Raw genomic sequence first — 26,709 nt, 5'->3', positions numbered from 1 at the left:
TAACTCCTGAATCTCTCAGTTCATTGTCAGTCAGGTTCAGCTCCGTCAGTGATGGGTTTGTACTGAGAGAGGAGGCGAGATCCTTGGCACCAGAATCTGTGAGACCGACATTGTCCAGCCTGGAGATGAGAGAGAGTGAGGGTGAAGGACACAAAGAGACAAGAGATGATACAAATCCCCAGTGTTCATCAGTAACACAATTACTGATCACATTAATGTTCAGTGCCAGACATCCAGTGACTGTAAACACAATCTCCCACTGTCTGGTACTTACCACATTTTCTGTATTTTACACTCCGGGTTCATCAGAGCCGCAGACACCAGATTCACTCCTAAATCTCCCAGGTCATTAAGCCCAAGTCTAAACACAAAATGACAGATTGATGAACAAAGTGATTCAAACCGTGGGTCTGAGGGGATTTCTCTCACTCGGATATTTCAGGAAACATTAAACACTTCAGTAAATCACTGATTGGAGTTCCCATCACTGCCAATGTCCATCACTGCCCAGCTCCAGTGTATTTACCGAATGTCAGAATTTAGTCCCATAGTGAGGAAAATTTGTAAGTGGGAAAGTGTCAATGGGATATATTGGAAGTGAACCCACCTATCCCACAAAGGGATAGGAAAATCTTGCAGGAGGAAGGTGATTGAGGAAGAATTATCCCACAGAAGGACGGAGGAGGGGTCTCAATAGAGGGAGGACGGGGATGAGAGGTCCCACAGCAGGGAAAAGATAATCCCACAAGACAAGAGGATGCAGAAATAGATTGCCCACAATCGGGAGAGGAGATCCGCCCATGGGGTCTGGGTAACTAGTAATGAGCACAGTCACACAGGTGGACTGATCGTGATAGTCGCACACGGGGAAGGGCAGGGGAGGACAATCTCACAATGGTATTTCTTTCCCTCACTGGGACAGTCTGCTGACGGTCTCTTGTCCCTCACTGGGAAGGGGGTGTGAATCTCTGACCCACCTGCTGCAGTCAGTGTCGGTCTGGGTGTCAGTAACAGTGAGAAAGAACATTGTCAATGGACGTGTCACAGGCAGTGATAAACACGGCCATTCCTGTTATTTACTACCATTAAACCAATGGTCGTTGTTCACTGATCTGATGAACTCTCCAGAATCTGTTCACAAGGAACTACAGAACACTCCCGTTCTTGGGGAATTACTGACCGATCCCCTGGGCATTTGTCACAATTGCTCACTATCTGATTTACCAGATATACCCAATTCCCTTCACATTGAAATAACAGAATGGAACAGTTTCACAGTTCAGAGTGAGAGATAAATAACACTACCGCAACTCCAGGCACTTGTGCAGCCCGGGTACCAGCCGCTGGATTCCTTCACACTGAATGTGGCAGTTCTCCAGGTCGAGGTGTTTTATTGTATCACAGTGTCCGATGACATGAGACAGGACCGCGCAGTCAATCGGGGTCAGTGGCATTCCACTGAATGAAAGTGTTTCCACAGATCCCAGTGCGGCCTGAGCCAGTCCACGATTCTGAGACTCAAACAGGTAGTGCAATGTGTTCAGGAGGCTCCTTTTACCAGCTTCACTACATGTGTTTCCACTCTGACGTTTAACCTCCTCCCTCATCCAGTCAATCACTCGGTAGGTTGTTTGATGTAGAGGTGGACACAGAAACTCCTCTAGGCCCCAAGCTGTCATTGGGGAGGAGAGACCAGCAACAAAACGGAGAAATACCTCAAATCGCCCATCTGTCATGTTCTGGGCTTCAGTGAGTAATATCAGGATATCCCCGGGATGGGGATTCAGGAATTGTGCGACTGCAGCTACAAACTCTTGGATGGTGAGGTGCGGGAATGTGTACACCACGCTCCGGGCAGAATCCTCTCTCTCCAAAAGCTCCATCAGGAACCCGGATAGGAACTGGGAAGGCTGCAGATTGTACTTGATCAAATCTCGATCTGTGAACACAATCTTCTTCTCGGACACTCCTCTGAAGGCCAACTGACCAACTCTGAGTAACACGTCACGGGGGTTCTCAATCTCACGGCCGTGGTTTTTCAGGATGTTGTAAATATAGTAGGAGTACAGTTGGGTGATGGTCTTGGGAACTCGCTGCGGGTCCCTGACTCTTTGTGTGAAGAAGGGGCCCAGTGCCAGAGCGAGGATCCAGCAGTAGGAGGGGTTGTAGCTCATGGTGTACAGGATCTCGTTCTCCTTCACGTGTTTGAAAACAGCTTCCGCCACAGTCTGATCTTTAAAATGTCTGATGAAATATTCCTTCCGTTCCTCATCAGTAAATCCCAGGATTTCAGCCCAGATACTGATCTCTGCCTTTTCCAATAAATGTAACGCAGTCGGACGGGTGGTCACCAGCACTGAACACCCTGGGAGCAGCTTGCCCTGGATTAAACTGTACACAATGTCAGACACCTTGCACTTGAATTCAGGATCTGTGCCTGTGGGCTGAGGTTCTGTGTCTCTCTGACTGTCAGCAAAATCAATTTTGTCTTTGAATTCATCCAAACCATCGAATATCAAGAGCAATCCCTCTGGGTTCTTCCAGATCTCTCTCAGGAAATTCCCAAAGTAAGGATACTGATCCAGGATCAGTTCCCTCAGGTTTATTCTGCAGTTAATGGAGTTTAAATCTCGGAATTTGAAACTGAAGACAAACTGGAACTGTTGGTATATTTTCCCCGTGGCCCAGTCATGTACAATCTTTTGTACCATTGTTGTTTTCCCGATCCCCGCGACTCCGGCTACTGCTGCCAAAATCGCAGATGTGGATTTATTCCGTGAAAATCTTCTCAGGAACAACTGATCACTCCGGAGTATTTCCAGCTGGTCACACAGATGTTTGTGTCTCCACTCCTCGTGGTCTCTGCCTCTTGCCAGCAGCTCATGTTCCACCAGTCTCCGGTCTCGAACAGTAGTAATCACCGTGAGCTCAGCGTATCGATCAACCAGCTGGAAAACCTTCACCTTCTCCCTCATCAGGATCGTGTTCACTCTCAGTGTTTCAGTTTGTTCCCGCAGACTCTCCTTGTGTTTCTGCTGAAGTTCTTCCATGGAAACAGACAGTGGACAAACGGTTAGATGCCTCAGCTCAGAACTCAGTATTTAAGTACACAAGAGTTAGCTCAAAGGTATTGTACTAATTGATGTTTGTAAAGTCAATTAACAGACCCCAATCTGGACAGAGGCGCCTGGTCCAGATAAACACCAGATCATCACATTTCCACATTAACTGTGCTTTGAAGGTGTGTATTACCCTGGTAGTTTACTGACCCCCGACTGTCCCGTGCTGGACAAACTCCCACTTCTGTCACAGCTGTCATTGTTCCTGAGGAAGAACGTTGAAAGCCCAATGTGGATGTGGCATATGGGGATAGAGAAGAGTCCCACCGTGACTGATTCAAAATACAAAGTATATTTTTTCACTGGCACGTGCACTGTGTGTGGGGGATGCTGGGGGAGAAAATGTCAGTGTGTTGTTCAGGAGATTGAGAAAGTCAGCATTTTGACACAGAACACAGACAATCCCCCCCCCCAATCCATCATCACAGACGCTGCTCAGCTCACTTTCCTCCAGAAAATGGCTTGAGACGGCAGATCTGCAGTCACGTGTCTCTGAAAGAGTATGTGTTAAAATACTCAACAGATTCAAAATAAATAAGCATAAAAGAGAAGGAAATAATTGTTATTCCAGATCTGATGTAGCACAAAAAAACGCGAAGAAAAACACAATAAACATAAATATATACGGTAAAGGAGTCACTCTGACGTCCGGTGGTTCTGACAGAAAATTTTCAAACCGTGCTGGTGGTCGGGTGGGTTTTTTTTTGTTGTGGAGGGGTGGCTTAGTCATTAGAAGTGTTGATCAGTCTTACTGCTTGGGGAAAGTAACTGATTTTGTGTAGCAAGGACGAGGCTGGGGACGAACCCCAGTGCACGGAGGCAGAGTCATGAGGCGTTAGCACAGTCGCGAACAGGGAACCGGTATCCAGGAGAGTCTTTACACGGAGACAAGGTTTACGTAGACTATCCAGGAAATGGTGCGGAGCTTGCTACTGACAGCCCTAAGGAATCAAGAAACGAGGTTTACTCACACTAGAGCCGACCAACGAACTGGAAAAGCATGGTTGTGACGCAGGAGTTTTATCCCATGTTCTTTAATGGGAACCAGGTGTGCTGTAATTAGCAGAACTGGGAATGATTGGAAATCAGACGAGGGGATTAAGGCACAATTAAAGAGGTAATAGCAAGATGGGAAATTGCCAGACAGGACAATGCCATTTTGAGTCTGGTGGTCCTGCTGTGGATGCAACGTAGCTTCCTCCCTCATGGGAGAGCGGCAAACAGCCCACAGGCAGGAAAGGAGGGATTCTTCCTGAGGCTCCTGTCCCTTTTCTGGAACCTTTCTGTATATACGACCCTGACGAAAGGTAGGCTGTGGGTGCCGGTGATGCGTTGGGCAGTTTTGACTGCCCGTTGCAGAGGCCTCCAGTCCGCCGCTGTTATGCAGCGTGTTGGCCTGCCCTCTGCAGCACAGCTGTACAAGGACGGGAGTGTAGATGTGAGTACAGGTCAGACAACGTCTGTGGAAAGCGGAGAAATGGGAGATGCTACTGGTCTGTAACAGGTTGGTTGGTGAAGAAGAGAGCAGAGATGGAGGAATTTTGATGGTCCAGGATTTCAGCTGTCGCAGGTTCTGCATGGAACAGCACAGAAATAGGACCTCCAGCTCATAACACTGGTGCCAGCCTGATGTCCCCATAAACTCATCCCACCTATCTCCGGAGCTATGGACATGGACATCAAGATCCCTCCAGACATAGAATATAGAACAGTACAGGCCCTTCGGCCCACAATGTTGTGCCGACCCTTAAACCCTGCCTCCCATATAATCCTCACACGTTAATTTCCTCTATATACTTGTTTAGTAGTCTCTTAAATTTCACTAGTATATCTGCCTCCACTACTGACTCAAGCGGTGCATTCCACACACCAGCCACTTTCTGAGTAAAAACTCCTTCCTGTAATATCCCCCTTGAACTTCTCTCCCCTTACCTTAAAGCCATGTCCTCCTGTACTGAGCAGTGGTGCCCTGAGGAAGTGGCGCTGGCTCTCCACTCTATCTATTCCTCTTGTATACCTCTATCATGTCTCCTCTCATCCTCCTTCTCTCCAATCAGTAAAGCCCTAGCTCTCTTAATCTCTGATCATAATCCATACTCTCTATACCAGGCAGTATCCTGGTAAATATCCTCTGTACCCTTTCCAATGCTACCACATCTTTCCTATAGTGAGGCGAGTAGAACTGGACACAGTACTCCAAGAGTGGTCTAACTAGAGTTTTATAGAGCTGCATCATTACATAGCGACTCTTAAACTCTATCCCTCAACTTATGAAAGCTAACACACAATAAGCTTTCTTAACTACCCTATCTACCTGTGAGACAACTTTCACGGATCTGTGGACATGTACCCCCAGATCCCTCTGCTCCTCCACCCTACCATGTATCCTGCCATTTACTTTGTTCTCTGCCTTGGAGTTTGTCCTTCCAAACTGTACCTCCTCATACTTCTCCGAGTTGAACTCCATCTACCACTATGACATCTCCCATCAAAATCCACAGATGCTGCCGTCACTGACTTTAATCCCCTTTGGAACATGCCGGACAAATTCTTCTCAGCTAACATTTAATCATGCCAGTTGGAGATTTGTCCAACAAGAGTTTCTCCCAACCTAACCCTTTGCCATTATATCTGCTTTCCCCCAAGTTACTTTTCCCACACCGAATACTGCACACCCCACTCTTGGCAGTCTGGAGGATCAGAGGGAATTTGTGGTCCGAGTCCAGAGGACTCTCAAAGCTGCTACACAAGTTGACTCTGGGTAAGAAGGCATACAGTGTATTGGCCTTCATCAACCTGGGATTGAGTTTAGCAGCTGAGAGGTAATGTTGCAGCTATATAGGACCGTGGTCAGACCCCACTTGGAGTACTGTTCTTAGTTCTGGTCGCCTCACTACAGGTAGAATGTGGAAACCATAGAAAGAGTGCAGGGGAGATTTACAAGGATGTTGCCTGGATTGTGGAGCATGCCTTATGAGAATGGGTTGAATGAACTTGGACTTTTTTTCCTTGGAGCGACGGAGTAAGAGAGGTGAACTTATAGAGGTGTATAAAATGATGCGAGGTATTGGTCGTGTGGATAGTCAGAAGATTTTTGTTTCCAGGGCTGAAAAATGGCTAGCACAAGAGGATACATTTTAAGGTTGTTAGGAGTGCTGAACAGACCTGATGGAAATGGGGTGCAGAGTTAACCATCCCCGCCCCCCTTTGAGAGCTATGGACCATTACTATTGATATGCTGCTAATGAGAGAGAGATGAAGCACAGAGGCAGAGACATCTGCTACAGATAAGAGAGAGGGAGAGAGAGACATAATTGATTTATGTATTATGGCTTCTTCCAGGATTATTTACCTTTCGCTACAAGGAAGTTACTTTGCTCGTTAACGTTCCTAAGGAGACAGCAGGAGTGGCCTGATTTGATGGACATTGTCATTTTGAGCTGATGAATGGCTGATACCCCGTCAGTGGGGATAAAAGACAGGTGTGGGGAGACACCCCTCAGACAGACCAGTGGACACTGACCGAGTGTTGTGCACCTACAGGAAGGTGAAGGCTTCGAGGACCGAATCAGGACATCAGTCAACAAAGCTCACAGAGTGACGGCAGGGCCGGTGGGGACTTGTGTGTGTGTCCACTCATGCCAGAGTGACGAGTCCACCACAGAAGAACGGTCTGACCGAGAACGGAGGTTCATAACCGAATGACCACAATGGTGCAATGGTATCAGAATACAACAGAAGGTTTGCTGGCTGCAGCTGCTCAATCTCTTGCTTGCTCTTTCTCTCTCTCCAACAATTACAACACAACAACCGCAACTACCTCAGCACACATGAACTGAACTGAACTTTATATTCTTCAATGACAATTCATTTACCCCTAGACATTGAGCTTGTTTACTATTATTGATTATTATTCCTACACTCCTATGTTTATTATTGCTAACCTGTTTTATATATATATATTTGTATTTTTGATATTGTATTGCTTTTTTTTACGAAAACCTTTAGTTTTCGGTAACACCAGACACCAAGGGATTCTTCTATTTCTGCTGGTCTGTAAACCCAGTTAAAGGGTACGTAACAAGGTGCTTGGAAGTATGTACAGAGGTGATGTCAGGGGTAGGTTTTTTACGCAGAGAGTGGTCACTGTGTGGAATGGGCTGCCGGTGACGGTGGTGGAGGTGGATATAACAGGGTCTTTTAAGAAACTCCTGGATAGATACATGGAGCTCAGAAAAATAGAGGGCTATGGGTAACACTAGGTAATTTCTAAAATAATTACATGTACGGCACAGAATTGTGGGCCGAAGAGCCTGTACTGACCTGTATGTCTTCTACGTTTCTAAAAGCTGCAGACCTCTCCTTATTCATAAATTTGTGAACAGGAGTTGTGTTCACTGTTACCAAAGGTGCCACCACTGGAACCTGAGCAACTTGTAGGCTTTCATCCAAATAGCAGCTGCAGTATGTCCTCTCCTCTAGTTCACACGTTACACACATTATTCTCTGACCACATCCCACCACCAGAGATTCCTAAAATATTCTTGCCGTAAGGAACACAAGGCAGAAAATGTAATGCCATCATCAACACTGGGAAGGTTAAAATTACTTACTACAACAAACTTGCTTCTTTTGCTTCTTTCCAGAATTTGCCGATATATTAGTTCCTCTATCTCATGATGACTACTGGGAGATGCTTAGTAAACAACCCATCAGTGATTGTATCTGTCCTATTGTTGTGCTCTCACCATGTTGCCCCAGGCTTGAAATCCCCAGTATGCCCTTTCTGAGTGCAGCTATGAAATTCCCCAGATCAGTTATTAAACCACCCCAACCAGTTTACTTCACCCTTAAAACTGAAATATCGGAATTCTGGAATATCGAACTGCCAATTCTGTCTCTCTCGATCAAGTCTTCATATAGGCCGCAACCTCACACTTCCATGTGCTGATCCTCTCTCGAGGACCAACTACTTGATACACAATACACTCTCCACTGAACTAACATCTTCAGAACCAACCATCCCATCATATTCATTTGCATGACCCAGCCGGCCTTACAACGAGGTTTATTAGCTTAATCTGTATCTTCCGTCAACCCGGCTATGCAGGAGAAAATGTAGCTGGGCAAGAGTTTGGATTGTCAGTGGGAGAATATTCTGGACATAAAGACTGTGGATCTCAGTTATGGAGAGGGATGGCGATGTCCCGAGTATTGAGGTCCTGAATTAGTGGAGGACAGATGTCAATGCACGACAGGGTCTGGATGAGTTGTGGAAACAGTTAATTGCAGTTACACTACAACTGAACACAAACTTTTGAAAGGATGTGTTGAAAGGATGTGTAAAAGTATGTTAGGACTCTGCCAAGTGTGTGAAGGATTACACAGAGTTTGAAAGACCTGTCAGGAGTGTGCAGGATCTCAACATGTCAGGACTCTTCCAAGGATGTGTGTGGGATCTCACAGTGTGTCAGGACCCTGTCACGTTGTGTGGGGTCTCATGGCGTGTCATGACGCTGCTAGGGATGTGTGGGGTCTCACAGTGTGTCAGGACCCCGTTAGGTATGTGTAGGCCCTCACAAGGTGTCAGGACCCTGCTGCGAGAGTGTGGGCAAACTACTCAATATAATTTGAGTGAGATAGGAAAACATTGAATCAGGAAGAGAATCTTTCGTTTACAGAACTGGGTGTGGGAATGTCACTGCCGTGTCTGTTTCCTCGGCAAACAGCATGAAGAGCAGTGAAGAACAAGTTTGCAGGCTAATTGCCGCAATCCCTCAACCCTCGGTTTCCCTGTCAGAATTCCCATCTCTCACCCTTCCACAGTGTCCATCACACAAAGCGGCACACATGAATTTCAGCTTCTGTGGACTCAGCTGAATTCATATGCTGCTTTGGGGTTGAACAGAGCAGTTGGGTGTTACCTGATTTTCTTATTAAATTATCCTTTTTATTCTGTGATGAGAACTTCAATGGACTCATAATTCTAAAAATGATGACCTGTAGGATCTGAGGGAGTTTAGAAAAGAAATTTAGGATGTACCGGGGGTTGGGTGTATGTAGGGAAATGATTTCACCTTTCGGAGTAAGACTCCTCAAATGACCCTCTTCTCCAGTCTAACCCCGGTGGAGGGATCTGTAGTTGCAGGACCCAGAGAGCAGTGATCCCTTTCAGCAAACTCACCAACTCTCTGCGTTGTTCCTCATGCTGTCCTGTGAAAACTCTCCCTCCAGCAAATATTTTTCCCTGTGTCTCACTGTGCGCTGTGTCACGGTGGAACATTTACCTGGTCAAATCCCCGAGGCTCAACAACGACATGGTCCTACACAACATCAACCTTCGGTGGAAACAGCGGTTTCTTCACTTACCTTTCAGCTCCCTGGGAATCTCCGGTAAGGGTTGATGGACCGGTACACAACCTGTTCAGATTTAAACAATTTGACACGTTTCAATTCCTCAAATTATAAGTACGTAATGTTTGATTCCAAAATTAAATTAATCTCTGATACTATCATACCATGTTCCTGTATTTCTTTCAGTATTTTGTCCAACTTTGGGACACCAATCCGCATTTTCACAAAGGTTTCCCACATCACCCTCCGGGCGCGGGAGCCTTTCTCCATCACCAGGCTCAGGAGGAGTTTAGAACTGTCCGCCCACTCTCCCTTATCAGCGAGATCAGAGATTTTCTGTGAAGAGTAACGTTGAACATATTGGGGACTGACAGATTCACACAGAGAATGAGTAGTAAATGATGTGCTCTGTAACGGGATCGCACTGAGCAGTCACCCGGACGGGTGCTGATCCTGTCTGGACATGGACTGTACATTCTGAGTGCAGAGCACACGGAGGGACATTCACCGTGAACCTGGTCCACCAGTCTGTGAGATCCTGGCTGGTCTGTACCCGCTTCATTGACGTGGCTCCAAATACATAAATAATTCCTCACTGGATTTCACGTGTAAAACAGAAATCAGAAAATAATGAGCACAGATGAATAAAGACGTCAGGAGGGTTTTTATAACAGACAGAGCAGTCTTGGAGAGTTGCGGAAAAGATGATGTGATTCATCTCCTCAGTCCGCCAGTGTCCAACATGACAGTGGATTACCGGCTGACACCTGATGCCTTTCCTTTGCCTTTTCCAGTGGAGGGTTATTCAGTGATCACACATTACAACATGGCAATATTCCCCGATTCACACGTTTGCAGCGACAGATTGTAAAACAATCATCTCCACCCAGAACAGAACACACTCGAGCTCCTGTGGCACCCACTGATAATGTCCCGGTTCTCACTGACATCCTTCTGTCACGCTGCACAGTTTTCCGAAACCCAAACCTCCTGTCATATTTCCATTTAATACTCTAAGCCCACACAACTGTTACCTGCTCAACTCACTCTGAACATTGAGCAGCCACCCACCAGTCCGCTGGGTCTTTTCACCCCTTTCTATCACTGGTTCAGATTCACATGTTTGTGATTGCAGGTACAGTATTTATTTCCCAGTCATTCTTTTATCTAATTTAATATCCGATGAGTGAGAGTTATGACACCCATCAGTCCTGTGATGTGTGAAAATTCAAACCCATTCTCCCTCCCACTCACCCGATGTTCCTCTCCACTGAACTGATTCTCGGCCGTTAACGCCAGGCTCACTCCGGACACCCCTCCTTCCATCGCCTGCTCCAGCCTGTCCCGGTAGAAGTCCGTCAACTGCAGCAGCTGGAAATCGTTCCAGCTTGCCAGGAGCTCGGTGATCTCTGAGCTTGGACCTGTGGGGAAAATGGGGAGCATTAAAGAAGTTATTGACCCCATAATGGGCAGTATCTTTCTCTCTGGAATCTAAAGATCACCAAAAACTGCCCAAAATAAATACTGTATATGTTATTGTCCAGTCGGTGAAGTCCCCGTCCCGGTTCACGGTCCGGTCCGTGGAATCCGGTCTCTGGGTCTTCCAGCTGTCCCTTCTTTCAGTGGGGCTTAATCATAGGCACCTGATGCTCGATCTGGTTACTGGGAATTATGTGGCCCAGGTTTCGAGCGTTGGGGCTGGTTCGTCTTATCCGTCTCCATGGTTGCTGCCTGACCGGCTGAGTTCTGCCAATATTTTGTGTGTCTTTTTATTGCCCAAAACTTTCAGCATCTGCAGAATGTCTTGTCTTGTCTTCTGGAGTAACTCGCTATTTTAATGTGCATCACAATCTGTTAGATGAGCAGGAGCAGACAGTAACTCTACTCCTTCCACGTGTGACTGTATTTCCCCCAGAGATGTCAACTCTCTCTCTCTCATCTCTCTGCTCACAAATACTTCGTAAATTGTTGATATTGAATTAAACCCAGGCACAGAATCAGCAGAGTATTTAAAAATTTAAATACTTCGCCAACATACCCCGGTTCTTTCCCGATGTTGACGCCACTGGATCTTCTCCACTGCTCGAAACTTGATCCATTTTGTGGAGAGGTTTTTTCAGTTTTTTCTGCTCTGTGACAACAAAAAAATAACAGGAGGGTCAAACATTATTTGGGTATAAAGGAAAACACTGTTTTGTTTTTAAACGGAGGCAAACAGTTCCAATCATCTTGGGCCAATCCACTGAAGCCTTGACGTGGCCGGATCCACCTGAACCAATCCACCCACAGTCACACAATGTCCATTTCCGCTCTACATGCATTGTACAATGGGCCAGGATTTTCTGGGGTATCTACACGCTATATGGCAGGCAATTCCGTTTTAGGAACCAATCTTGTGTCTTGGAATGGGAGTGATGTGTCAAGATTTCTTTGAGCATATCACCTGGCTATTATCAGATAGTTACATGGCCCCTTGTAAAACACAATCCACACATCCAAAACAGCATCTGGTGAAAAATATTTAAAATAAATAAAACAAAGTGCTGGAATTATTCAACATGTTAATATTTCAGGTGGAAGACCCTGTATCAGAGCTGAACCTATATGTAGGAGCCATGTATCTGCTCTCTATCAGCATTGTATTCTGCATTGCATATGAATGATTTTTTTTTTGTTTCACAGTCTGTTCCAAAACACTCCGTGCTCTCCCATTCACCATCCCAGCCCCACCCTGGACTGACTGTCCAAATGCACCAACTTTCACTTGTTCAAGTTGAAAACCATTCGCCATTACTCAGACCATTTTCATAAACAACCAACGCAGACTGGGAGACCATTTTGCTGAACACCTATGCTCTGTCCGCCAGAGAAAGCAGGATCTCCCAGTGGCCACACATTTTAATTCCACGTCCCATTCCCATTCTGATATGTCTATCCATGGCCTCCTCTACTGTCAAGATGAAGAGACACTCAGGTTGCAGGAACAACACCTTATATACCAGCTGGGTAACCTCCAACCTGATGGCATGAACGTTGACTTCTCTAACTTTCGTTAATGCCCCTCCTCCCCTTCTTACCCCATTCCTGATTTACTTACTTTCACCCCTCCCTTTCTTGTTTTCTCTTTGCAGATCACTCTGCCTGTTGTTTATCTCCCTCTGGTTCTCCCCTCCCATCCCATGATCCCTTCTCCAGCTCAGTATCCCTTTTGCCAATCACCCCTTCAGCTCTTAGCTTCACCCCACCCCCTCCGCTCCTCTCCTATTATTTCGCATTTGCCCTCACCCTCCTACTTTCAAATCTCTTACTATCTTTCTGTTCAGTTAGTCCTGACGAACGGTCTCTACACAAAATGTCCACAATGCTTCTTCCTATAGATGCTGCCTGGCCTGCTGCATTCCACCGGCATTGTGTGTGTGTTGCTTGAATTTCCAGCATCTGCAGATTTCCTCGTGTTTGCTTCATAACTAATCAAGTTGCCTTTCAAATTCATTGTGACCTGTTGCAATATCAACCAGACTCCCAAATTTAGTATCAAACTTGCTAGCCGTGCCATGTATATCCCTATAAAAATCAATGGCATGAATAATGAATTACAGAGGTCTGGACACTGACACACTCATCCCACTTGTCACAGGCCTCCTTTCGCTAAAACCGTCTTCAATCATCTCCCTCTGCTTCTTGTCCTGGAGCCCGGTGTGAATCCCATCGCCAGCTCCCCGTGAATCCCACGTGACCGAACCTTCCCGATCAGCTGCCATTCAGGAACTTGTTACAGACTTCACCAAAGTTCAGACAAACAACATCACTGCGCAACTTCACCCAACTCCCTAGTTAACTCTTAAATAATCTCCAAAATACTTGACTGATATGATGTCCTAGTGGGCAATTTAGACGGTGATCTTCCGATAACCAATGTCCAACATCCCTGGATTTCAGCTTCACCGCAGACTGAGAAAATTCTGATCCCAGCTGTCGAATTACCAACCTGGACAGAAGCCCGTATACTGCCAGTTCCATATCCTCAGACTCACCAGCCCAATATCATCACCCATACAAAGATGCTTTGGTGCCGGCAATTTGCCGTGACTAAGGCGGAATTGGAACCTAATGACACACTGCCGGGGCCGGTGCTCAGGCTGGTTCCCCGGTCTGTATAGAGGATGCGGATACACTTCAGCCGGACCCCAGCAGCTAAACCGAGCACATTTGATCACAATCTTCCTGCTGTGTGGGATTTTGCCCAGCACAATTTGTTGCCATGTTTCCCACAGAGTAGCAGGAAAAAACGTTCCTAATGTAATATTACAAAATTGAAAATGCTGGAAACTCAGTACATCAAGCTACATCTCTGAAAGGAGAAATGGTGGAAGACCCAATAACTGAAATGGGTCTGTTATAGGTGCTGTCGTTCTGCTGGGCATTTCCATTATTTTCCTCTTCTTACATTAAATTTCCTACAACTATAGCTTTACTCCACCTCTTCATTTTAATATACAGATCGTAACTGATTGCCACCCTGAACTGTAAAAGCCACCCCACCCAGCTTGTTCGTTCTGAGTTTATTCAGACCCTGATGTAACACATCCCATACAGTCAATACTCACAGCATCCTTTCCTTCCACTATCACTCTGTTGTATTTGCCCCTGAGGCCACTGTCTCTACCCTGCCAGGTGATGATTACAGAGCGATAAACATGTGCATCTCTTCTTACAGCTCTGCCGGGTTCCTACCCTGGAAACGGAGGAAATGGCTCTCTGAATTTAACCAAAAAGGAAATAGCAAACTCAACATCAAATGCTATGGATTCCATTATGACAAAGATTAACACTGCAGCCATTTTGTAACAGGGAAGGAAAATTGTAATGGCTGCTTTTCTCCCCGCCACAAACTCTATTCGATTAAAACTCTGGTATTCCTAGAGATCTAAAAAACCTATCCTGGAAAAGGTGCAAAACAAAACAAAACTTCACAATGAAGACAAAGTTTGGAAGAAAGATTACTGAAATATCTCACTGGGATACAGTCCAAAAATTGTTTAAAAAAGATAGTTGATATATATCATTGAGGTAGTGGCATGCAGACTGGACAGTGTTTGAACAAGATGGTTGATATATATCATTGAGGTGGTTGGATACATTCTGGACAGAGTTTGAACAAGATGGTTGATATATATAATTGAGGTGATGGCATACAGACTGGACAGAGTTTGAACAAGATGGTTGATATATATTATTGAGGTAGTGGCATACAGACTGGACAGAGGTTGAACAAGCTGGTTGATATATATCATTGAGGTGGTGGGATACGGACTGGACAGAGGTTGAACAAGATGGTTGATATATATCATTGAGGTGATGGCATACAGACTGGACAGAGGTTGAAAAAGCTGGTTGATATATATCATGAGGTGGTGGGATACGGACTGGACAGGTTGAACAAGATGGGCAGGGAATGAACAGATGGAACCAGGTGGGAGAATAAATCAAGTGCACTCTCTGATGGTCGTCCAGTAATACAGATACTGAAATAATAGTACACGCTAATAGATGTAAAGGGGATTTCTTCTTTTTTCTTTGTTTCTGTGTATGTAATCAAAAGTGCTTCTTTTGTTTTGTTAACTAGCAGGAATGCTTCTTTGTTGCGAGAGAGTGCTGGGAGAATTGTATTCCTTTGTGATCCAAAAGGGGATTAATGTTCTTTCTTCTGAGTCTGTAAGCTTTTGTTGACGGGCTTTTGGGGAGATCGGCGCGAGGGGGTTGAAAGAGAGGACGCGATGCTGTAAGCTGGGCGAGGAACGGACCCCAAGCGGGGGGGATCCGAGGCCAGGAGGTACTCCGAGGAGGGGGGATGAAGCTAGATGTGCTTTGTTGACCACTCGGAGGGTCCTGAGCTGCGAGTCGAGGAGTTCGGAGGGTCCTGAGCTGCGAGTCGAGGAGTTCGGAGGGGATCGAATGGTGGACAGAAGACTTCAGTAATTGAGCTCCAACGGCTGTGCACGAAGTGGTTTGGACTTTGACAAGTTTGGCGCCTTTTCTTTATTTTTTCTCTTCATGTATACTGTATCGTTATTAATCACTTAGTTATAGTAACCTTTATAAATTGTACTCATTTAATCGCATATGGTGTACTGTCTATTTTTGGGTGAGGCGGGGACATCACACAGCATCCACACCAGCTGATTACCCAGTTTGGCTGGGCCGAAGGCTGCTCCCCCTAGACGAGAACGAGCTGAGCGAGCCTGAGGCGACCTGGGGGTTACATTGATAACAAAGCCAAAACAAGCAATGAGATCTTCGGTATATGTCCTTTTCCACTCTACAAGCTTTATCAATGCTCCGCAGAAAGTATCCGGCTTGTGGACATGTAAGACACAGTTTCTTTTATCAGTCTCTCCCTTTTCCGACTTAAACTCAGAAATTTCAACTTTATTCAGTCGGATCCTGTAGAGCGATAGTTATAGTTATGTCTAACCTAAGAAGCTCTAAAAAGAATCCCGACGTCGGTAACGGTAAGCTTAAGAAGGCCAAGGAGACTTCAGAGGAGCCAACCAGGGTAAATAGATTAGAGTCTCAGATCAGCTATACCGCTGCTGATATAACTCAACTAAAAGAAAGATTTCTCCCTTTGGAGGAAAAAAATGACTCTGAGCATTGATCTTCAAGAGGTTAGTCGAAATGCGGCTGATATTTCTTCTCGTTTGGAAAATGCTCAACAACGGATCCTGGATTTGGAGGCTCGCTCTCCTCGGAACAATATTCAAATTGTTGGATTAAAAGAGAAATCAGTATCTGCCGACACACTGGATTATTTTGCTAACATGTTTCAATCTTTATTTCCGGAGGCTTTCCCGCAACCCCAGGAGATCGAAATGGCTCAGAGAATCGGCTCCTTAAAATCCTTGGGTCAAAGTAAAGACCGGCATGTGGTTGTGCATTTTCTTCATTTCAGAGACAAAGACCGCATTATTAAGCTGGCTCGAAAACAAAGGTTGTTTCAATTGCAAAGCTCTGAAATTCACTTCTTCCAAGATTTTTCACATGAAGTTGTTCAGTAACGTTCTGGATTCACTGCTGTAAGGCGTACGGCTTATCAAAGACAGTTGTATCCATCTGTTCAATCCCCAGCTAAATTAAGGCTTTTCGTCAAAAATTCTGGGGTTTGTCTTTTTGATGATGCAGCTGAAGCATTGCGTTTTATTAATTCTCTCCCTGATGAGTCCGAAACCTAAAGCTGAATGATTTACAACAGTTTGGTTGCCTTACGATGTAAGGAGTGATGAAATCGGAAGATTTGATGGCTATAGAAAGTCTTTACCTGAAAATGTACTTTTATCTCTGAAATAGATTGGTTTTGTGGTTTTAACCTTAGTAGTCATCGTGAGGAAACTGTTGAAAGACAGTAGATAACTTTGAACCATCTAGATTTTTTTTCTTTTTTTTTTGCTTCATATGCTTTTGTTAAGAACTTTTAAGTAATTATCTGGGTTTCTTTATGCTTTCAAGATGGATTTGATATTTTAAAGATGATGATTGTTTTTGTTCTGAGCAAATACTTCAAGATTTTTTTGGACTTGCTTTTTCTCCTTATCTAATATTATGTAGGCTATTTTCAAAACTGAAGGTCATATCTAATGACTGTTTTCTTTTGCTCGGTTAAAATGAACTGTATATCGAATGTAATGAGTTCTATATCCGGGAGAGGGCGCCAGAGGTTACGTTTTTCATTTTTATCTTTTATTCAGGCAGATGGAGTTTATAATTGCATTTTATGCATTCTTTGCGGCTTACGTCAATTGATATCGACTTATTTCTAGGCTTTGTATTTTGGGTGTTCTTTATTTTTCCTTTTTCCTTTTCTTATTTTTATCCCCATTATGGAATTCCGGAGCGTACACAAATGATTATTATTGTTGTTTATCTCCGCCATTCTCGACTACCTTATCCTGACATGCGTCTAACTACATCTTCAGATATAAAGTTTCATGATGATATTTAAATAGTTAAACATTTTAAATTGGAATCATCCTATTAAGTGCAAGAAAACATTTAAAGCTATTAATCGATTCCAACCTGATATAATCTTTGCACAAGAGACACATATCAGGTTATGTGTTATAAACCGCTCTTTTAAATTTTGGGAGGGTCCTCAGTTTCAGGCAAGTTCTCAAAGTAAAATTAGAGGTGTTTCTATTTTTATTGATTCCAATATTCATTTCAACCAGGAAGATATTACAGCTGATATTAATGGTAGATTTTTGATTCTTAAAGGAAAAAGTTACAACAGGAAAATGGTTTTGGTTAATATATATGGACCAAATGTTGATGATCCCTCATTTTTAAAGCTGTTTTAGCTGTATTACCTGATCTAAATATACTATTAATGGGTGGTGATTTTAATACTTGTTTAAATCCTCTAATGGATAAGTCATCACCCAAACATCAACTACCTAATCATTTTGCATCACTTATTAATTCCTTATTTTTATTCCTTATTTAATTCCTTTTTAATAGATTATGGCATAATTGAAACTTGGAAACATATGCATTCTAGTGATAGAGAATGTTCCTTCTTTTCACATGTTCATAATAAATATTCGAGGATCTGTTAACTCTGATCACGCCCCTTTAGACCTAATATTTGAACTGAAAGATGTTGCTTCTACAAGACCACTATGGCATTTTCCAGAACATTTGTTACACAGTTCAGAATTTGTTGAGTTTATTGAAACTCAGATAAAAGGTTGTTTTTCTCTTTACTAATACAGGAAATATTTCAAAGTTAGTGATTTGGGATACACTAAAAGCTTATTTATATAGTCAGATTATTTCGTATACAGCTAAACTGAATAAACAGACAAAATGGAAGAATTTGTTGGAAGAATTTACAATTTACTATTACAACGGGACAAGCATCCTTTACTTAAGATTAAACAGGATTGGGAGAAGGAACTCAATTTGACTTTCATATGGGAGGATTGCACACAGATTCTGAAGCTGGTTAACTCTTCTTCGATCTCTGCTAGTCATTCACTGATTCCATTTAAAATTGTAAATCGTTACCATTTGACGAAGGAGAGACTTTCCAAAATATTTCCCAACGTTGACAAGTATTGTGATAGATGTAAAACTGAGATAGCTACATCGACACACATGTTCTGTTCACGTTCTACATTTAAACAGTTTTGGAAGTCAGTTTTTTTGACAATTTCTAAAGCACTCAGAATCAATTTACAACCTAATAAATTGACTGTGCTTTTTGGAATAATTCCTCAAAATATCCATGGTATTTCTGTATCTGACCAACATGTTATTGCGTTTGTTACATTGATAGCTAGGAGAGCCATTTTGCTGAAATGGAAGGATATATCAGCTCCTACCTTGTCACAATGGTTCTCTCAAATGATGCTGTGTCTTAGCTTGGAGAAAATTAGAAGTCGAACCTTTGAACCTTTATATGATTTTGAGAAGAGAAGGATCTCATTTGCTCGTTATTGTCATTTTAGTTAACTGATAGATTTCCTCCATGGTCTAAATGTATTTTTTGATACCTCTTATATTCTTGTTGGTGGTTTGATGTTTATTTTTAGAAGCTTTTTGTATGACGCATGGCTCCAGGTTTGCACCCCCAATGTGTTTCTTTTTTACCCTCACTTTTCTTACTTAGTAGGGTTTTTTTTATTCACAAAAATTTTCAACCCTAAGATAATTTCTTCTTTTATGAGGCATTGTAAGTGTTACTTCGAAGTACTTGTGCTATTCTTGAAAAAAATTATGAAAATATTTGAAAAGAAAAAAATGGAATTAGATAAAACTTCTAAACAAATTAAAGATTTAGATAACATCAATGCAACCTCTCCAAATATTGATTTGTTTAAAAGAAGAGTGGAATTACAATCGCAATATAATTTATTATTAACTTATCCTATTGAAGGATATTTGCTTAAATTGAAAGTCAGTTTATATTTTTGGAGATAAAAATAAGGACAGCTAAAAGACAAATTTTAAAGATTCATAAAGATAATAGGGATATAAGTAAGTAACCATGAAAACATTAATAATACTTTTCTGGATTTTTATTCTGATCTTTATAAATCTCAATTTCCTGCAGATTCCTCAAAAATGAATGTTTTTTTTTTACATACGATTAAATTTCCTCAAATTACTGTTGAAGATCAACAGATGCCTGATGCTCCAAGTACTGAGCATGAAATTCAGAAAGCTATGCTGTCCAAACAATCATTTAAAGCTCCTGGACTTGATGGTTATTTGGTAGTTCTAATAGGGTGTCCCTCTAATCTGAAGTAGGATCACCTGCTTGTAGACAATCCCACCAGAGGAACCATCATGTCTGCATCCACTCTATCAAGTCTTTTCACTATTCGATAGGGTTTAGTAAGGTCACTCCTCATTGTCCTGAATTCCAGTGAATACAGGCGCAGAGCCATGAAGCACTGTTCATATGACAAGCCATTCAATCGTCGAATAATTTCCATGAACAGCCTTTGAACCCTGTACAGTTACAGCACATTGCCTTCGAAGATAAGAGGTCGATCCTGAACCGTGTCTACGCCCACCTGGACAAGCCGGCGAGCACTGTGAGGGTCATGTTTTTTGACTTCTCCAGTGCGTTCAACACCGTCCGCCCTGCTCTGCTGGGTGAGAAGCTGACAGTGATGCAGGCGGATGCTTCCCTGGTGTCATGGATTATTGATTACCTGACTAGCAGACCACAGTACATGCGCTTGCAACACTGTATATCAGAAAGAGTGGTCAGCAGCACTGGGGCTCCACAGGGGACTGTCCTGTCTCCCTTTCTCTTCAATGTATGCACTTTGGACTTCAACTGCAACACAGAGTCTTGCAATCTTCAGAAGTTTTCTGATGACTCTGCCATAGTTGGATGCATCAGCAAGGGAGATGAAGCTGAGTACAGGTCTACGGTGGGAAACTTTGTCACATGGTGCGAGTGGAATCATCTGCAGCTTAATGTGAAAAAGACAAAGGAGCTGGTGGTGGACCTGAGGAGGGCAAAGGCACCGGTGACCCCTGTTTCCATCCAAGGGTCAGTGTGGACATGGTGGTGGATTACAAATACCTGGGGATATGAATTGACAATAAACTGGACTGGTCAAAGAACACTGAGGCCGTCTACAAGAAGGGTTACAGCCGTCTCTACTTCCTGAGGAAACTGAGATCCTTTAACATCTGCCGGACGAATCTGAGGATGTTCTTTGAGGCTGTGGTGGCCAATGCTATCATATTTGCTGTTGTGTGCTGGGGCAGCAGGCTGAGGGTTGCAGACACCAACAGAATCAGCAAACTCATTCGTAACGCCAGTGCTGTTGTGCGGGTGGAACTGGACTGTTTGATGGTGAAATCTGAAAAGAGGATGCTGTCCAAGTTGCAAGCCATCTTGGACAATGACTACCATCCACTCCGTAATGTACTGGTTAGGCACAGGAGTACATTCAGCCAGAGAATCATTCCACCGAGATGTAACACTGAGCGTCACAGGAAGTCATTCCTACCTGTGGCCATCAAACTTTACAACTCCTCCCTCAGAGTGTCAGACACCCTGAGCCAATAGGCTGGTCCTGGACCTATTTCCACTTGGCATGATTAACTTATTATTATTTAATTATTTATGGATTTATATTGCTATATTTCTACATTATTCTTGGTTGGTGCGGCTGTAACGAAACCCAATTTCCCTCGGGATTAATAAAGTATGTCTGTCTGTCTCTCTGTCTGTCTGTCAACGTGCTCAGAATACTCCAGTGCTTTATAAAGTTTCAATATTACATCCTTGCATATTACATTCTAGGCGTCATCAGATGAATGCTAACATTGCATTTGCCTTCGTCATCACTTACTCAACCTTCAAAGCAATTTTTAGGGAATCCTGCACAAGGACCACCATGTCACTTTGCACGTCCGTTTTCTTTTGTATTTCAAAAATAGCTAAACCTTTCATTTTATCTACTAAAGTGCGTGACCATACAATTCTCAAAATTGTATTAAAAACAATATATTAAAAGCAATATATTAATTTACAGTTATATTAAAAGCCAGAGGATAGTGAGGGATAAAATTGGCCCCTTAGAGAATCAGAGTGGTCAGCTGTGTGTGGAGCCGAGGGAGATGGGAGAGATTTTGAACAATTTCTTCTCTTCGGTATTCACTAAGGAGAAGGACATTGAATTGTGTAAGGTGTGGGAAACAAGTAAGGACGTTATGGAACCTATGACAATTGGTGGAAGTACTGGTGCTTTTAAGACATTTAAAAGTGGATAAAGCTCCGGATCCTGACAGGATATTCCCCAGGAACTTGAGGGAAGTTTGTGCTGAAATAGCAAGAGCTCTGACGGAGATCTTTAAGATGTCATTAGAAACGGGGATTGTGCCGGAGGATTGACGTATTGCTCACGTGGTTCCATTGTTTAAAAAGGGTTCTAGAAGTAAGCCTAGTAATTATAGACCTGTCAGTTTGACATCAGTGTTGGGTAAATTAATGCAAATTATTCTTAGAGATAGTATTAATAATTATCTGGATAGACAGGATCTGATTAGGAGTAGCCAGCATGGATTTGTGCGTGGAAGGTCATGTTTGACAAACCTTATTGAGTTTTTTGAAGAAGTTACGAGGAATGTTGACGAGGGTAAGGCAGTGGATGTAGTCTATATGGACTTCAGCAAAGCCTTTGACAAAGTTCCACATGGAAGGTTAGTTAAGAAGGTTCAGTCGTTAGGTATTAATGCTGGAGTAATAAAATGGATTCAACAGTGGCTAGATGGGAGATGCCAGAGAGTAGTGGTGGATAGTTGTTTATCGGGATGGAGTCCGGTGACTAGCGGGGTGCCTCAGGGATCTGTTTTGGGCCCAATGTTGTTTGTAATATACATAAATGATCTGGATGATGGGGTGGTAAATTGGATTAGTAAGTATGTCGATGATACTAAGGTAGGAGGTGTTGTGGATAATGAGGTTGGTTTTCAAAGCTTGCAGGGAGATTTATGCCGGTTAGAAGAATGGGCTGAACGTTGGCAGATGGAGTTTAATGCTGAGAAGTGTAAGGTTCTACATTTTGGCAGGAATAATCCAAATAGAACATACGGGATAAATGGTAGGGCATTGAGGAATGCAGAAGAACAGAGAGATCTAGGAATAACAGTGCATAGATCCCTGAAGGTGGAGTCTCATGTAGATAGGGTGGTGAAGAAGTCTTTTGGAATGCTGGCCTTTATAAATCAAACCATTGTGTACAGAAGTTGGGATGTAATGTTAAAATTGTACAAGGCATTGGTAAGGCCAAATTTAGAATATTGTGTACAGTTCTGGTCTCCGAATTACAGGAAAGATATCAATAAATTAGAGAGAGTGCAGAGACGATTTACTAGGATGTTACCTGGGTTTCAGCACTTAAGTTACAGAGAAAGGCTGAACAAGTTAGGTCTCTATTCATTGGAGCGTAGAAGGTTGAGGGGGGATTTGATCGAGGTATTTAAAATTTTGAGAGGGATGGAGAGAGTTGACGTGAATAGGTTGTTTCCATTGAGAGTACGGGAGATTCAAACGAGACATGATTTGAGATTTAGGGTGCAGAAGTTTAAGGGAAACACGAGGGGGTATTTCTTTACTTAGAGAGTGATAGCTGTGTGGAATGAGCTTCCTGTAGAAGTAGTAGAGGCCAGTTCAGTTGTGTCATTTAAGGTATAATTGGATAGGTATATGGACAGGAAAGGAGTGGAGGGTATGGGCTGAGTGCGGGTAGGTGGGACTAGGTGAGATTAAGAGTTCGGCACGGACTAGGAGGGCCGAGATGGCCTGTTTCCGTGCTGTGATTGTTATATGGTTATATGGCATTCCGTTTCTTTGCCCAGTTTCCTAATCTATGTCCTTCTGTATCCTTTCTAATACCTCAAGACCACATGCCCCTCCACCTATCTTCACTCCGTCTGCAAACCTTGCAACAAATCCATCAACTCCATCTCCCAAATCTTGAACATAGAGCGTAAAATGGAATCGGTCCCAACACAGATCCCTGTGTAATATCACTTGTAACTGGGAGCAATACAGAAATGGTTTCTTGTATCCCCACGCTTTACCCCTTTATAAATCAACTACCACATTATCCTTGACATATTCTTTCTTGTAATACCATGATTTCGTAGCTTGTTTAGCAACCTTATGTGTTGCAGCGTAACAAAGACCTTCTGAAAATCCAAATACACAATATCAACAGTTTCTCCTTTGTCTATTATGCTTGTAATTTCTTCATCCAGAAACTCCATCAGATTTGTCAGGCAAGACTCTTCAAGTGCCCTGGGATGACATCCTTAATTATCAACTCCTGTATCTTCCCAAACACTGAGGTCAGACAAACTGGCATATGGGTTTTCTTCTGCCCCATTCCTTTCTTGAAGAATGAAGTGACATTCGAAATTTTCCAGTCTCCCGGAACCATTACAGAAGCTAAGAATTCTTGAAAGAACATTATTAATGTCTCACAAGCTCTTTAGCGACCACTTTTAGAATTCTGGGGTACACGCCATCCAGTCCAGGTGACATAGCGAACTTCAGACCTTTCAGATACTAAAGAAATCTCTCTCTAGTTATCGTAACTTCACACACTTCATGCACGCTGACACCTGGAACTTCCAGTATACTGCTAGTGCCTTCCTCAATAAAGACTGGTGTAAAATATTGATTCAGTTCGGCCGCCATTACATGTCCCACTTTACTACCTCTCCAGTGTCTTTTTCCAATGTTCTGATATCCAGTCGTGCCGCTCTTTTGGACTTTATATATATGAAGAAATGTTTAGTAACATCTGTAATATTATTGATTCATTCCCCTTGGTATTTCACCTTTACATTTTTAATGACTTTTTGTTGCCTTCTGTTCGTTTTTACAACCTTACCAATCCTCCATCTTACCACAAATTGTTGCTCCACTGTGATCTCTTTTCCAGTCACTTCTGGCTAATTCCTCTCTCATGCTTCTATAGTTCACCTTACACCACTGTAATATCGATACGTCTGTCTTTAGCTTCTCCTTCTGCAATTACTATTTGACTCCCACTATCTGACAGACAGGGGGCAGTGAGAGAGGCTTTCCAAACACGGATTGAACACTAAACCCCAGTCCATATTTACTGCTGCAAACTCGGAACAGCCCACTAACTCACAGCCTCTCACGCTGAGGGAAGGAAAGGCAACTCACTTTCTTCTTTGCTTCCAAAGGAACTGCAGAACCAAACATCTGACCACAGAACATAAATACTAACTCATCACTTCATACGCCCGGACAGCTTGATCAATAGTCCATTATATCTGGGTCAAAACCCATGTGATAGCCCGGGACCCGAATTCACGGGGTACCAATCTACCCCGAGAGATTCGCACATCTTCGCACGTCTCACATAGAATTCCACGCGACCCATTCCTATATGTCCAAAACGTTTACTTTATTGGGGAAGGAGGGACGTCCAGTGCCATCTGTAGTTGTAATAAGCTCAGACGAACGCCAAACACCACACATACTATATTCCTGGATCCCCACCACAGGATTATAACCCATGGCCCAGGACTCATCGCTGCCACGGATGAACTTCAGAGTCTCAGCTATTCCCAGTTTAAAAATTAACACTTTTGAACCAACCCGTGACAGATCAGTAACCAGAGGAAGCTTTGTCTGGACGGGGATCGGAGATGAATTCCCGGCCTGGGGTCACAACATGGGGGGAGGAGAGAAATGTGCTTGGGCTGGGGGGTGGGGGAGGTGTGTGGGAGGGGTTATAGTTCCATCTGCTGAAGGGGGCTCTTTTTTACCCTGAAGAATATACCTCTGTGTTTGGAAAGGACCTGAGAATATAGTAACCCATCACTCTCCTGGTACTGCCCATCACCTCCGCTTTGCTCTGGGTTACGGTCTGCCTGCCTGGTCAACCCCTTCCTCGGCAAATCTCTGGGATATCTCACAAAATGCTGGAGGTACTCAGCAGGTCAGGCAGCATCTATGGAAGAGAATAAACAATCAACGACTGGGGCCAAGGCCCTTCATCGGACTGAAAATGAGGGGACAGAAATTCTAGATATTGTTACATTACTTTCTATGCTGTGTGGTCCTGATCCAAAACGTCAAATGTTTATTCCTCTCCTTGGATGCTGCCTGACCTGCTGAGTTCTGCCAATATTTTCTGTGTCTTTTTGTTGCCCAAAACTTTCAGCATCTGCAGAAGGTCTTGTCTTCTGGAGTAACTTTCTATTTTAATGTGCATCACAATCTGCTCGAGGAGCAGGAGCAGACAGTAAATATTCTCCTTCCACATGTGACTGTGTTTCCCCCAGAGGTGTTAACTCTCTCTCTGATCTCTCTGCTTATTTTTCACAAATATTTTGTGAATTGCCGATATTGAGTTAAACCCAGACGCAGAGTCAGCAGAGTATTTATAAATTAAAATACATCGCCAACATACCCGGGTCCTTTCTTGATGTTGACGCCACTGGAACTTTTCCACTGCTGAAACATTGACCCATTTTGAGGACAGGTGAAATTAGTTTTTGTAGTTCTGTAACAAAAAAAAAAATAACAGGAGGGTCAAACATTCATTGGGTATAAAGTAAAACACTGTTTTGTTTTTAAACTGAGGCAAACACTTCCAAACATCTTGGGCCTGTCCACTGAAGCCTTGACATGGCCGGATCCACCTGCACCCATCCACCCACAGTCACACAATGTCCATTTCCGATCTCTCCATGGATTGTACACTGGACCAGGAATTTCCAGGGTATCTACTCGCTATATGGCAGGAAGTTCACTTTTAGGAATCAATTTTGTGTCTTGGTCTGGGAGTGATGTGTCAAGATGTTTTTGAGCATATCACCTGGCTATTATCGGATAGTTACATGGTCCCTTGTTAAACACAATGTAGGCGCCACACATCCAAAGCAGCATCTGGTAAAAAATCTTTAAAATAATAAAAGTGCTGAAATTATTCAACAAGACAGAGAGTATGTTAATATTTCAGGTGGACGAACCTGTATCAGAGCTGTGCCTGTGTGCATGTATCTGTTCTCTATCAGCATTGTCTTCTGCATTGTGTATTTATGATGCTTTTTTATGGTAACAAGTCGCATCAGTCGGTGTTTGGTAAACTATGTGAGTTACATATTTGTGCTTTGTTCTGTGCGGTACACAGCTGGGGATTGACGGATGTCGTATCTTTTATTA

General features: G+C 43.3%; 1 protein-coding gene across 1 annotated transcript; it reads right to left on the bottom strand.

The window, feature by feature from the left end:
• Positions 1 to 155: 155 nt before the first annotated feature.
• On the bottom strand, positions 156 to 26,043 carry LOC132389470 (NACHT, LRR and PYD domains-containing protein 3-like). The gene is made up of 7 exons (XM_059961994.1): positions 25,955 to 26,043; positions 11,512 to 11,604; positions 10,728 to 10,894; positions 9,638 to 9,809; positions 9,489 to 9,539; positions 1,306 to 3,043; positions 156 to 361 (listed from the first exon to the last, which is right to left on the bottom strand). Exons 1-7 carry the CDS (start codon positions 26,013 to 26,015, stop codon positions 271 to 273), a joined length of 2,373 nt encoding a protein of 790 aa, XP_059817977.1. The 5' UTR covers positions 26,016 to 26,043; the 3' UTR covers positions 156 to 270.
• Positions 26,044 to 26,709: the final 666 nt, after the last annotated feature.

Source organism: Hypanus sabinus, unplaced genomic scaffold, assembly GCF_030144855.1.
Source record: "Hypanus sabinus isolate sHypSab1 unplaced genomic scaffold, sHypSab1.hap1 scaffold_581, whole genome shotgun sequence".
Lineage (NCBI taxonomy): Eukaryota > Metazoa > Chordata > Chondrichthyes > Myliobatiformes > Dasyatidae > Hypanus > Hypanus sabinus.
Note: the sequence above shows the minus strand (reverse complement) of the source record. Positions and strands in the feature narration are given on the sequence as shown.